We start from the raw sequence: 13,588 nt of genomic DNA on the forward strand, positions 1-13,588 counted from the left end.
CTAGCTGCGATCCCCACTTAGCACATGGGGATTTAGGCTCAATTCATAAACTCATCGATTTCAAATCAGCTGGCTAGTAACTGTGCTATCAATCCTTATCCTTCTTGCCTCATGGGTGGTCTTTGCCTGTCACTCTCCTTTAACTCGTCCGGTGACTTTCTTTTATTTGAAGATAGTTTCTTTGCCCGGCGCTCAGGGCAAACGGGAGCCTGCTCGCGGCTGGCTCCGCAGCAAAACAGGGGCTGCGGAGCCAGCGCCGAGCAGCGCTACCCGTTTTGCCTTTCACCCCAACAACGACAAAACCGGCTCACGAAACGCATGTTGTAGCGTTAATAACGAAACAATTTAAACAACATTGCTTGTCAAAGTACCTATACCAACTGGACAGATTTAATGTTTTTTTAGCAATATTTTTAGTGGCCCGAGCGGGCAAAGTGGAGAGTACGTTATGCTGGCCGGGGTGTCTAAAAGTGCTTCCGAGACAGCGGGCCATTATAAGTCGACGGGCCCTGCTCTCCGTCACTTGTGCATGTGTGTAATGTTTGTGTGCAAGTAAGACGGGGCCTGCGTGTGTGGCCTGGCGTGTGGACGTGTCTATGAGGGGAGAAAGGAAAGCTCATTTGGATCGCGGCGGGAATTGATTTGACAACATAATAACTCCGAGTGTTCACACGATGTGGGTCATTTAACGACATCGCATGGAGTGCAATCCACGATGTATCGTGTAAAACTCGATATATCGCCCAGCCCTAGTTTGCATCACAGAGTGAACCGCTATCTCTCTCGCTCTGACATCTGGAAACGGAAAAGCAGGTTTTATTTGCTTATGGATTATCAGAAATCATTTCAAAGGGACACACAGACACATTAGATTAACTTCAGCAGCGTTTTTATCGTTTTAAATGCCCATTGAAGACCACTTTTTGACCCAGACAACGACCAAGGGTGAGCCATGGTTGGCAGTTTTAGTAGCCTACGCGCCACAATGTTTTTCGATGTCTGTTCTTGTTAATAGCTTTGTGAGTTCTTATCATGGAGTGATGATGTATAGGTACCATCCAATTCTGTCATCTCAGCGATCAGATCAGATGGTGTTGGAGACGTGCAGCTACCATAACGGTACGTCCGCAAAGGAGCTTTAAAAAAATCTTCCAACGCTTCTCTGCCCATTGACTTACTGAATGGGGCATACTTGCAAACCTTAGACCTCAGAAATCGGGAGGCAATTTCAAATGCTAAATGTGAGTGGTTGTGGTTGTGGATCGGCCGGAGGCTGTTAGATTAACATTAACATGGGCTTATTGTAGTTGTAAGTGCAAGGCCTTGGCGGCCTGTAGCACCATCCTTGATGGAGCATAATGTGTGGGCTGGACCTCTGTATTTGTTAAGCAGGAAAGGAGTGAGCAGAGAGTAAGAGTAGTTGTCGATTCTTGTTATGTGTTTTCTGTGAATTATCTGCCTGCAACCTGCTCTCACCCTCTCAAACTTGAAGTTGCCGTGCGCTAATACTAAGAGACCGTGTTAACCATGGAAACCAAACCATGGTGTAAGCTGTATTAAAGTACAGAGGGAAAACAGTCCGTGTGTAAATCTGAATTTTGTCCAGAAATCGGGGAGAAAATATGACCCCGGGAGAAACCGGGAGAGGGCCAATGAAATCGGGAGTCTCCCGCGAAGATCGGAGGGTTGACAAGTATGAATGGGGTGACCGTCACTTTGGCTCGCTTTTCCCGAAATGCATTGTGGGAAGCAAAGAGAAGATTTTCCAGGATTTCAAAAAGTTGAGGAATGTTCAACTTTGAAAGGCTGAGCCTGGAGCGTCAGCAAATCAAATCCCTGTTTATGGCAAATCTGACAGTACAAGCGGCTAGTCCATCAAACCGAATGGCAAGCTGGGAGAGGGCCCAGACCCGCAGTTCATTTCCTCAACATTCCACAAACGAGAAAATTACGGTAGCAAATCAACCGGTTCTTTACGACGCAGAAGCTAGTTTATACCCGGGATACAAACGGAGGAACCAGTGCATGGAAGGGAGGTGGCAGAGACAGTGGGTGAAACTGGTAGGTTTTTCGCCTGTTTGGGGATTTTATATCCAGGTTACCTTCGGTTAAACATTGCTAACAAGGCATAGACAGTATAGTTTATTGAATATTAAGATGCCCTCCAGACGCTGTTTTCCCTGCAGATGACGCGTTTTTCCCCCTGGTATCCGGAGGTGAAAATCACTACAAGTCTGGGCATGTTGAGAACTGTGGCATACAACAAAAGGGGAATTTATTCGGTTCCGTAAGAGCCAGCAAATGCGGGACCTGGGATTTGTAGTCTTTCGAGTTGCGTATTTTCATAGTCTTATATTTCAACAGTTTTACGACAAACTGTGACCTTTTTTTACATGGAAATTATTTTTTAAGATTGACAAACATATGTGTAATTCGTGGCACAATTCAAACGGGATCGAAAGATAATCTTTCTCTCCCCATTGACTTTGGGTCGGAAGTAGATGGGCGGGACTTCACCTCTCTATTACCTCTTTCACACCAACGCAACTCCGGTTCAAGCTCCGTGCTAGAGCTTTTCAGGTTCAGAACCGGTTCTTCGGTTTAGCTCCGGCTCTTTTCACACTGCCCAGAGTCCGACTGGTGCTGCATCATTGCGTCATGACGTAACCATTTGCGTGCCTGCTTCATAAAGCCAAAGCGCGCGGAAACCCCTCACAGCTGACACCGAAAAAAATGGCCGATTGTGCTCCAGCTTCCTCTGTACCTCTTCAGAAGACCAGATTCCCAGTAGGTAGCTGGTCTCTTCAGTGGACCACTGCTGCTTGTTAAGTTTCTCATTCGTTGTGAAGAAACTGGATAAAACGCCGGCTTTTTGTTGTTGTTCAGGAGTTGATCCCGCCCCTGCCTCTGCCTCTTCCCCTGCCCCTGCCCCTGCCTCGACGTAAGCGTAACGTATGTGGTGCTTTTGCTCTGGCCAGTGAAAAAAAACAAATTTAATACAATTGTCCAGCATGATAGGCCCTGTATGCCAGGGACCAATTAGAGGGATTCTTTTCAAACAACTTACCCTTTTACCCCTTGTAGTGTCACAGGTTTTCTCTCTAGAGGATGTTGATGAGCTGGAGGAGCCGGACGATGAAGACCCAGAGTCGGATTCTGAGGAGGAGGAGTCATTAGACGATGATCGTTTTCTTGCATGTTTGTCGTCCTTCTTTGTCTCTCTTCCCCTCCGCTGTGCAGTATCCTCTCTTGGACCCTTGCTTTTGTCCACTTCCTTAGCTGCAGATTCTGTCTCCATCTTTGCTGAATCCACTTTTTCTTTGTCCGCCAATACAAGACTTTTTGCCTCTTCTTTTCTGGGACTCGTGGTGCTAATAGGGGTCTCCTTCTCGGGCGCCTTCGCAGCAACCTCCTGCTTTTTCTGTGGGTCTTCCTGTTCGGTGGAGGACTTGAGTCCTTCCTGCTGTGTAACTTCTGTTAGCGCAGAGACGGTTAAGGCCCGGGGCTGGGGGGTGTCTGAGAAGTTACGGGGCCGCTTGATGACCATGGAAGGCGAGGACGATTGAATTGGGGGCTCCCGTTGGAAGCGGAACTTCTTGAATGTGGACTGAGGCGACAGAGGTGTTGGTGAGATGCTGGATTTAGCATGGGCATCTACCTTCTCGCCTTCCTCTGCCGATGACTTTGCGGCCGGTCCAGTGGAGAGGAGGGTAGGAGTGGGCAGGGAGGTGAAACCAAGCTCGCGGCCGCGTTTGAACGGAGGGAGGTGACTTTCCCTCTCCTTTTCGGCCATTCTAGCCCTCTCTTTCTCCTGTTCCAAGGCTGTCTCCTGCTCCTTCTTTTCTTTCTGCAAGGATTTCTCCTTTTCTAGCTTCTCGTGTTCCTGAGCCCTCTCCTTCCTCTCGAGTTTCTCCTGCTCAAGAGCTTTCTCCCTCTCAAGCCTCTCCTTCTCGAGTCTCTCCTGCTCTAAAGCCTTCTCCCTGTCCAGCCTTTCTTTTTCGGCCCTTTCCTTCTCCTTCCTCTCCCGTTCCAGAGCTTCAAATCTCTCCTTCTCCTTCCTCTCCCGTTCCAGAGCATCAAATATTTCCTTCTCCTTCCTCTCCCGTTCCAGAGCATCAAATATTTCCTTCTCCTTCCTCTCCCGTTCCAGAGCATCAAATATTTCCTTCTCTTTCCTCTCCCGTTCCAGAGCATCAAATCTTTCTTTCTCCTTCCTCTCCCGTTCCAGAGCTTCAAATCTCTCCTTCTCCTCCTGTTCCAATGCCTTTTCCCTCTCTTTCCTTTCTTGCTCCAACACTTTCTCTCTCTCGATTCTCTCCTTTTCCTTCCTCTCGAGCACTAACCTCTGTTGCTCTTGGGCTCTCTCCCGCTCCAATCTTTCCTGCTCTATAGCTCTTTCTCTTCTCTCCTTCTCTATGGCTTTCTCCCTCTCGAGTCTCTCCTGCTCCAGAGCTCTCTCCCTCTCCAGTCGCTTTTGCTCGATGGCTCTCTCCCTCTCCAGTCTCTCTTGCTCTAAGGCTTTCTCCCTCTCAAACCTTTCTCTTTCCAGCCTCTCCTGCTCCAAAGCCATTTCTCTCTCGATCCTCTCAGCCTCCAGAGCTCGTTCCCTCTGTAGCCTCTCTTGCTCCAGAGCCCTTTCTCTCTCTTTCCTTTCTTGCTCCAAAGCCCTGGCTCTTTCCTGCTCTTTGGCCCTCTCCATTTCTTCCCTCTCTCGCTTCTCCCTCTCTTTCCTTTCTCTCTGCAGACGCTCCTGCTCCAGGGACCTCCGTCTCTCCAGCTCTTGTGCCAAGGCTCGCTCTTCCCTCTCTTTAGCCAAAGCGAGTTCCCTCACCTGTCTCTCTCGCTCTAGAGCAAGCTCTCTCTCGCGCTGCAAAGCCTTTTCTCGTTCCTCTCTTTCTAAAGCCAGTGCAAAGGCCCTTTCCCGCTCTTCCTCCATGGCCCGCTCTTTTCTCTGTTTCTCTTGCCTTTCCAGCTCAAGGGCCTTTTCTCTTTCTAACTGAGAGTCCCTCTCTCTGTCCCTCTCTTCTGTTGCGGTGGCCTTGAGCACACTCACGGGTGCTTGAATATGGGCCGGATATGCTCCTGGGATGCCTGGAATCGTGGAAAATGACATGTGCCCTGCCGCATTAGCTGTGTGGGTTATGGCAGAAACCAGACCCTCTAAAGGCCCTCTGCCGTCGCCTTCAACACCGGCGGCGCGGTGCCAACCTGCTCCAGAGAAAGCACCTTCTGACTCCATTTTGCGGGCCAGAAGGGTCAGCGGGCCGGGCTTGCGCTCGGCACTCCTCTGCGGCTCCGGGCTGCTGCTGCGGCTGTCGCTGCTGGAGGAGCCGGAGCTGGAAGTACTGGATGAACGCCCAGCTGCGGCTACATCTGGACTTGGGGGGCTCTGTTTAGGGGTGTCCGGCAAGGGGAATGATAACTCTGGAGGTGGGGAGGGAGGAGGTGTAGGCTGGCGGAGTTGAGGGGATAGAAGGGAAGGCATGTGTTGCTGAGGGGGTTGACAGGGGGCTCCGGACCTCTCTCTGGACGCGGGAGCTCTGGCCGGCTCTCTGTTGCTTCTCCTGCGAGCGCCTCCTTCCCAATCGTCGTTGTCGCCATCCTCGTCTCCGTCATCACTGTCGTCATCGTTGCTGTCGGCTGCGACTTGGTTGGAGGCGGACCCCCTTTCTGGTCGGTGCTCTGCGACAGGAACGCGCATGGCCACAGAGCCAGACGCAGGAGGACCGGACATGTGGGCTTCCTGGTTTCTGTTAGCCTCTGCCTCGTTCGCTGCTCCAAACAATCCCTCAACACCGGAGGGGCCGGGTGGCTTGTGCTGCTCAGCCAATGGTGGCGGGGCTTCCTGGTGAGGAGAGAAAGGGGTTAAATTGATGGTATATGGACTGCATTAATATATAACTTTTCCAGTCTTTCTGAACCCTCAAACCGCTTTACATAAACATCTCAACATTAAGTCATTTATCTGGGCCATTTGGGGGTAAGTATCTTGCCCAAGGACACATCAACATGTGGATTGCAGGGGCTGGGGATTTACCCATCGACCTTCCAATTGGCAGACAACGATTACGACACCTATTTTGGCATTGCAATTCATACCAGCAAGTACCTTTCAAATGTGCTAAATATTTGAAACTTCAAACAAAAAGATGAAGAGAATGTGACCTGAATGCAAAAGGTAAGAAAAGAAAGTGATGACTGACCTGGGCTGGAGGAGGGCATGGTGTACTGTTATTAACTTCTGTGTGGTCCTCTTGATCTGTTTACAAAAGACAAAAACCTATAATTACGCAAAAAACGTATGCACCCTAGATGTAAACAGTTTCAGTACCAAACTGGGTTGCAATGGTGGATTCGTACAACACTTACCATTAGTGTCATATGCTTCACGGGCCTCTCTCTCGAGCCGCTGCCTCAGGAGCTCCTGTTGTTTAGCCAGATACTGCTTGATGAAGCTGTTCTGGCTCATTTCTTCTCCAATCTACAGAGAACATTAAAAATGATGATGGGTAGAAGACTTCAAGGCCACAATCAAGTTAAGACATTTAACAGTATTGTATTGGGGGAATTTGTCATAAACATTTAAGTGAAGATTGTATGTGAACTGGCTTAAGTTGTTGACACAAAGATTAAAGCATCTTTAAAGACACTTACCTGTGAGTTTGGCTGCAGTCCGATGTGATTGGTTGAGGTCCTCTGCAGATTCTCCAGCATGAGGGCCTGTTAATGAGATGCAAGACATTTTATTAGGTGTAAATAGATATCAGTTATTTCCCAGGGTTATTACAGTTGACACTAGTGCCTTTGAACATTAAATATACATAAATTATACAGGTGTGGGATATTTTTGACCACATAGCTATTGTCTACTTTATGAATTACTCGTTTTCCTTATAAATGCCAATATTTCCATTATTTACAAACTTGTATGTGTCATTCTTTTCAGAATGCTATCATTATAGATGGGACCAACTTTTTTTTAAGCCACTCTCTAAATTATTTAAAATGTGGTGAATGCAACTCTTGATACATGGCATAGAGAGAGAAGAGAATAACATTTAAGTGAGTTTCCTGGTCTGAAGCCAACAAGAAACATACGAGACATAAGGTTAAATGAAACAAGGCATTGGAGACTCAGTCTATGAGGGAAAGCAAAAAGCATGCTCTTGTGAAGTGTAATGTTATAATCTCCAACATCTTGAGCAGTGATAAGCAGTAACACATACATCACACCTAATATAAATAATAATAATGTACATAAATTTGAGGTGGATGCTTCTAGTGCTGGTAGGTCTAATGTATACACAATTGCTGCTTCCATGGCGCAATTCAGCGCATATATGGTAATGAGAGATGAGATGACAGAGATGGTACTTTATTGATCCCAATTTGGGAAATTGTTTATATTAATTACCCGGATCCCCCGCTTAAAAGGGAATGAATTCCCCTACTTTAATGGCGCAATGTAAATGTAAACAAACGCGCTCATCCAGGGCCTTTGCAGCTCATGGCTCTGAGATTCATTTGAGAGCAAAACTAATGCACATTTTGGCGGAAAACAGCTACACTTGTCGAATTTAAAACATTGCAAATAACGTTCGAGTTACATTAATAGTTAGCCCATTGTTCACTAATAAAACACTTGTGTAACTTTAACATCCCGGCTAAGCTAATGTACAGCAACATTGCATGGGACCGATTGTGTAAACGGTAATATAGCTAACCAGGCCACCGCTCAATCACAGCGTTAGCCAAAGGAGCCAACGAGCTAACAGGACAACATTAACCCGAAAAACACTTTGAAATTAGCCCCTAAGTTGCTTAAACTCAAGGTCTTGCTACGGTTGGTGTAATTATATGCATCGAAACAACGTATCAGCCACAGCAAAGTGCATATAGAAGCGTTTCTCAGTTTGCTGGTCGTTAACCGCGGTAACTCTCCTGCGCTGCTCGGCAGTAGCGGTACTCAGCAGTCGGCCCTCGAGAGAACATCAGCCCGTCTCATCGTTAACGTTAGCTCGTAGCAGCCGTGCTCTCTTTTTTCACCGCAGAACTTACCCCTTTGAGTCTTTTAATGAGTGCATTCTTCTGCCCGCTTTTAGAGAGTCCCCTCTCCTCAAGAGCAGCTTTTAAATCCGCAACTCGAAGGGACTGGAGCGGTCTACCGTCCAGCGTAACGTCTTCGAGGTCCGCCATTTTCCGTTCCTCTAGTCAGCGAGAGCAACGAGCAACGCCTTCCTCCACCCAGCGTCACCAGCGACAACTTCCCCCTAATCAAATGTCAAATAAATAAATAAAAATATTTAGCACAAAACACGCAAAGTTAATGTCCACTCATGTTGAATGTATTTTATAATCAAACACAAATCTATAGGTTTAATTTATATTTCGTTAACAACAAACTTTGCGCAAAACCTGCGCAAGCTTGATTTCCTGCACACCGATGCTAATGAGCTAACTGCACTCTTCCTGTGTGCATTCGTCAGAAAGATAAGTGCGACTCGTTTATCGTCGCCAAACCTCAAATATGACGACAGTAAGTTGAGTTTGGAAACAGATGGATACTCGCAACCATTTATGTCAAGGGCAATTGCTGGGAAAGGTCTAAATTCAGACTCGAACGGCTTAAAAATATAAGCTAAGCTACATGTTAACGTTGCCAAGACCAGGGTAGTCTCTCAAGGGGTATAGCTGGTCAACTCAAAACAGAGGTTTTTTTTTCTCAGACGGAAATAAACTCTCTTTCCAGAGATGTCGTGGTTCAATCACGTCAGTCAAGGCTCAAATCAGCAACAGCAGCCCACTGACAGACTCTCAGCCACAGACATGTTGTGCAGCACCCTTCACTCAAGGCAGAAAGAGGGGTCACCGACCATGGCAGCACAACACTGGACCGGCTTTTCCACTCCCAGCCCGGAGGACTTTCCATCAGCTCCACGGGGAGTAGTCAGCCCTCTCAGCCTTGAGAACCTGCTCTGCGTCTCTCACAGCGCAGGTAGGATGAAAGAACTGGAGCCCATCTCCTATGTGAGCCTCCAGGAGCAGCGGTGTGTCCTGAGCTGGTTCCAGGGCTGGACCCCTCCTCAGAGGGAGCGCTTCATGCAGGACCTCCTGGGGAAAGCTGTACCCGGGAAAGTGTGCACCCTCCTAGATTCTCTCAGCACTCTTCAGGTCTGCACTGTCACCTCTTAACAGTGTGTGATGTTATGTGAATACTATGTTCTTAAACTGCTCAATTACAGTCCTGAATACTGCTGTGCTGTAAGTAGAAGTACAAGTGTCGTATTAGCAAAATGAACTCCAACTATCACAAGGGAAAGTACTCAGTATGCAGAACTGCTCTTTTTACAGTTTTATAGAATATTATTATTCTGTTTTATCACTAACAAATACATGTCATATAGTTTTAACTCTATCATAAGCATTATGTTCTTTACGAGGTAGCTAGTAGCTTTAGAGTTAAATTTCTTGGAGTGAAATGTAAAAAAAATTGAGTTGAAGTATGTGTAGAATACATTTAAATATTAAAGAAAATTACAAATATGTCAAAATAGTACTTAAATAAAATACCTGAGTACATGTTCTTTGTTATGTTCCACCGCTGTTTCGAACATATCCATCTTGGGAGCCATCTGTCATACTGCTACCTCTTTTAAACTGTTGAGCTATTTTGTTGCATTATTATTTTTTTGTACCCTTGCAATTCTTGTAAGTATTTTTTTATTTTAAAATAGTGTATTATTTGAACATTTTTTCCCAACTGAATTCCTCTAACTTTATGTTTGGTATGCATGATCATAGACCAAAGCAAATTCCTTGTATATGTAATCTTAACCCTGATTCTGATTCACATATAACAGCAGATTATTTTTTCTTTTATTCACCTACAAGGTTATGGACAGACTACCAAACATCTTTGAGTGCCAGCTGCGCCTGTGGTCCCAGTGGTTCGAGTCTTGGGGAGAAGAGGAAAGGAATCATTTCCTGCACATTCTGGAAGAGCGGGACCCAGTTTTTGTTGCCCACTTTTACAGGAGCGTAGCCGGTACAGCAGGAAGAGATTGACCAATGTGATGGGAAAGCTAACAAAATGGGAACGTGTGTTAGGTTAGGATAGTTTTTCTTACAAGAAATGTTTTTGTTACTGTGAACGGATATAACGTTGAAGGCAAACCATTTCATTGAAAACACAGAAGTTTTCTTTTAATTTAAGCTGTTATTATTTAGTTTCCTTCATCAGTTTGGGCTACATCCAACGTTACACCACTTTTTTCTTTTTATAAATAAAGTTCCAAACTTTTTTTGCTTCAACCCTGTATAATGAGTAGAGCTCTGCCATTTAGGGACCCAATAGAGTGGTGCAGTGACGATGTATTTTTATAGGCTGACCCGGAAGTTAGCATTGCAAGGGCTTACTCTAAAATAAGCAATGGGATTTTTCCACTGGATTTTGAATATTGCTAAACAAATGTAATCTTTGGCCAACACGTTTATGATACTTACACGTCTTGTTCAGCAGGATAATCTCCACATATTAACACCACTTTTTTGATTTTTGAAGCGTAAATGCAATCGCCAGAAGCAAAAAGCTATCGTTAGGGCTATAAACAAACCACATCACTGTCAGAGGACTTCACGTAACCATCGCTAAGCTTCGTTGTTCGGCATGATAACGTTTATTGCTAATGAGACTCTTTCCTGCACTACTCTATGGTGTTCACTTGGTTGAAACATAGTTACGCTTACAAGCTTACTATCTTTGTACAGGACCTGCTGATTGAAAGACCTTGAATTTCATGGACAAGGGCACACATACCTTTTGAATATAGAAACAATAAACAAAATGCATTTTATTGTTTGAAACATTCTGCAGCAGTAAGTATGTCTGAAGGTGCAGGGATATTTTTTACAACATACTGAAATACATAGCTGAGATTTGAAACAATGGACAAACAAACCTTGCCCTGTTCTCTATTTGATCCAGTCTACTGATCCAGGAGAGCTTATCACTATAGGTGTCTGACCTTCAACATCCTCAACACAAAAATTGATAAATGGATAGATTTTGTCTGTAAAGCTTTGCTGCACAAAGGAGTACAAGTGAGATCTGGCACCAGCGTCGTAAAACGAAATCTGGCCCTTTTTATAGTCCAGCAGAATCCCCAATCTAAGAGGTTGCGTCTCAAGTGGAATAATAGCATGTCTACTTTCAACAGCTTTAAACTGACCCTGTTTGTCGAGGACTACAGTCCAGAAACCTTTTGTCGGACTGAAGATGATCATTCCTCTTCTTTGGGCAGATTCACTGGCCATACCGAGGTGGTAACAAAGCTTTCCGGCTACAGACACCTCCCAGTAATGTCTGCCAGAAGAGAAGCCGACCATGCCCAGGACAGCGAGAGCGATATTAAATCTGCTCGGGTGGTCAGGGACATTTTGTATATGCTCAGTAGTGGACATCTCTGCGTTATCTGCCGACATCAATATTCGCGGGTTGGCTGTGTTTGGATCCAAGGTCGGCTTCGCTGTAAAACGGAAGAAAAAAATGTAGTTTATCATATGTAACTTAACATGAATTGAAAGTGATTAGAAGTACACCAGTGATATTGTTTTAGATAAAAATGTCCAAATAATCCTCAGGCTGACAGCTTCAAAGAAATGAAATAAAGTCTTGTGTGTGACTCACTGGCATAGATCGTCTTATCATCCACATCACTCAATTTGTTTTGAAGATCTGAGGAGAAGAACAGCACGTTTTTTCCTCCAAGAAGGGGTATTGATTGACAGTGTATTCTCTGCACTGTGGAAAATAACTAATAGTTACCTTGTACAATATCTTCAAGATTGTTCTTCTCATTTTGCAGATCTAGCATTGAGACAAAAAAAGACAGCAACATGATATCAATAATCAAAAGAGCAATATGTAATTATCTCTATTTCACTGAATGAATCCACTTAATTCCAGACGGTTGAACACACCGTGGTAGGCGCCCTGCAGCTTGTTTTTCTCCCTCCTCATTTCTTCTAACTCCTGCTGCAGCGTTTTATGGTTGGCGTCCTTTTCATGCAACTGCCGCTGCAGACGATCTGCGTCCTCCTGGCTCTGTTGCAGTTGCCTTTGTAAATCTGTTTGATTAAATATTCGGTCAAAAAAAGCTACTTCAAAACACTCGAACACTAGCATAATAGTGAAAATTAAGTCATACTGAGGATCTCACCGTCACACTGGAGGTTGACATCATTACTGCAGTTCATTTTCATCAGTTCTTGGACCTCTTGCTCTAAGTCTGATAGAGGAAGGAGTTTGAAACACTCAATCTTTTAAACACCAAGTGTCAAGGTTACATTTTAAAGGTCCCCTATTACACTGTTTTTCATCAATATATTATAGACCTCAGCAGGGGCGGATCTAGACAAAATATTCATGGGATGGCAAGAGGGTGGCAGGAGATTTTGAGGGGTGGCATCCCCTGGCAGAAGTATATGCTGATTTAATCGCAGTCATATCAATCAATGTTAACTTGGAAAGCCACAATATTAATATTTTAACTCAATAACATTAGGTGAAATTATTGTGGCACATCAGTAAAGCCTTAAATAGAAATATATAAGGTGGCAGACATAATTTAATGAATTGGATGATAATGAATGAACTGAATGAGTTTGTTTCACTCTTAGACCAGCAGGGGTACCATCTATGTAGACTGCTGCAATAAGTAAATGAATTAACTGTCTGATCGATGTTTGTCTGTATGCATATGATAATATTAACAATCATATTATTCCTATCAGCTGTTAATCACTGTTATGATTCACACATTCATTTATTATTGAATAAACTATATTTTTTGGAGCAGTTAATGATGAATGTTCCTCAAGATGCTTGCTCACCCTCCTTCAAATTTGAAGTAATTACTATCATATATCAAAATTCAAAAGATTCAAAAGATTCAAAGAAACAGTTCAGCGCCCCACGACTTTATTGCAAACAGTTACAACCTTGACTTTACATCAGAAAGAACAAACATTAAAGAAGTGACTAATTGCATCAATTAGGGCTAAAAAACGTGAATTCAGCTCAAACATATACATCGCTGCAGTTATTATCCAGTGGAAAGTCCTTAACCTACTGGCCTAAATAAAAGTGGTTACTTTTTTTTGGCTGGGCGGTGTAGTTTTACACACCTTCTTATTTGACTTTCTCAGGACTTAAAACTGTTTCTTGGGGGCAGACCCCCACAAAGAAACATACAAGGTCATCATCTTAACAGTTGTTTATGCTCATCCGTGAGCAGAGCATCAAGTTGGCATGCCTATATAACAGCTGAATGCGCGATTACCATTCTGTTCAGCAAAACGACTCACAAACTTATTAAGATCTAAAGCTTTAGTACGTTTTGATTCAATGCTGAGTACAGCCAAACTTGACAGTCTCTTCTCTGTCATTGTAGACCACAAATACCTCATTCCTTCCATCTACTTGGGTCCGAATGCTTCTCGGTTTGCGCCGTCCCGTTCAAATGAAATCGCCGCAAATCATGCACGCTCGCACCATGAGGGTAAAATACCTCATTCACACCAACGCAAC

General features: G+C 44.6%; 3 protein-coding genes across 4 annotated transcripts; 1 reads left to right on the forward strand and 2 right to left on the reverse strand.

Annotated features, from left to right (window-relative positions):
* Positions 1-749: 749 nt before the first annotated feature.
* Positions 750-8,246, reverse strand: LOC104956598 (calponin homology domain-containing protein DDB_G0272472-like). Its single transcript, XM_010784112.1, has 6 exons — positions 8,059-8,246; positions 6,655-6,720; positions 6,370-6,481; positions 6,204-6,259; positions 2,967-5,845; positions 750-795 (listed from the first exon to the last, which is right to left on the reverse strand). Exons 1-6 carry the CDS (start codon positions 8,194-8,196, stop codon positions 750-752), a joined length of 3,297 nt encoding a protein of 1,098 aa, XP_010782414.1. The 5' UTR covers positions 8,197-8,246.
* Positions 8,247-8,305: 59 nt separating this feature from the next.
* Positions 8,306-10,301, forward strand: cunh14orf119 (chromosome unknown C14orf119 homolog). Its single transcript, XM_010784092.1, has 2 exons — positions 8,306-9,171; positions 9,892-10,301. Exons 1-2 carry the CDS (start codon positions 8,752-8,754, stop codon positions 10,063-10,065), a joined length of 594 nt encoding a protein of 197 aa, XP_010782394.1. The 5' UTR covers positions 8,306-8,751; the 3' UTR covers positions 10,066-10,301.
* Positions 10,302-10,832: 531 nt separating this feature from the next.
* Positions 10,833-12,393, reverse strand: LOC104956586 (golgin subfamily A member 3-like). Of its 2 annotated transcripts, XM_010784094.1 has the most exons (4): positions 12,219-12,393; positions 11,980-12,126; positions 11,825-11,866; positions 10,833-11,734 (listed from the first exon to the last, which is right to left on the reverse strand). In XM_010784094.1, the coding sequence occupies exons 1-4, from the start codon at positions 12,259-12,261 to the stop codon at positions 11,637-11,639; spliced, it is 330 nt and encodes a 109-aa protein (XP_010782396.1). In that variant the 5' UTR covers positions 12,262-12,393; the 3' UTR covers positions 10,833-11,636. The 2 variants fall into 2 exon arrangements, with proteins under 2 accessions (XP_010782396.1, XP_010782395.1); XM_010784093.1 differs by having other exon boundaries at positions 11,980-12,393.
* Positions 12,394-13,588: the final 1,195 nt, after the last annotated feature.

Source organism: Notothenia coriiceps, unplaced genomic scaffold (assembly GCF_000735185.1).
Source record: "Notothenia coriiceps isolate Sejong01 unplaced genomic scaffold, NC01 NC01_scaffold00026101, whole genome shotgun sequence".
NCBI classification, from domain to species: domain Eukaryota; kingdom Metazoa; phylum Chordata; class Actinopteri; order Perciformes; family Nototheniidae; genus Notothenia; species Notothenia coriiceps.

What these genes read in the sequence shown, in the direction of transcription:
- LOC104956598 (XM_010784112.1), bottom strand. Translation starts at nt 8,196, where the DNA reads ATGGCGGACCTCGAAGACGTTACGCTGGACGGTAGACCGCTCCAGTCC. An exon ending in GACTGCAGCCAAACTCACAG is followed by an intron (nt 6,482 to 6,654) that starts GTAAGTGTCTTT and finishes TGTTCTCTGTAG; the next exon opens with ATTGGAGAAGAAATGAGCCA. An exon ending in TGAAGCATATGACACTAATG is followed by an intron (nt 6,260 to 6,369) that starts GTAAGTGTTGTA and finishes TTTTGTAAACAG; the next exon opens with ATCAAGAGGACCACACAGAA.
- cunh14orf119 (XM_010784092.1), top strand. Translation starts at nt 8,752, where the DNA reads ATGTCGTGGTTCAATCACGTCAGTCAAGGCTCAAATCAGCAACAGCAG. An exon ending in ATTCTCTCAGCACTCTTCAG is followed by an intron (nt 9,172 to 9,891) that starts GTCTGCACTGTC and finishes TTCACCTACAAG; the next exon opens with GTTATGGACAGACTACCAAA.
- LOC104956586 (XM_010784093.1), bottom strand. Translation starts at nt 12,184, where the DNA reads ATGCTAGTGTTCGAGTGTTTTGAAGTAGCTTTTTTTGACCGAATATTT. An exon ending in GCTGCAGGGCGCCTACCACG is followed by an intron (nt 11,867 to 11,979) that starts GTGTGTTCAACC and finishes TCTCAATGCTAG; the next exon opens with ATCTGCAAAATGAGAAGAAC. An exon ending in TCTTGAAGATATTGTACAAG is followed by an intron (nt 11,735 to 11,824) that starts GTAACTATTAGT and finishes TCTTCTCCTCAG; the next exon opens with ATCTTCAAAACAAATTGAGT.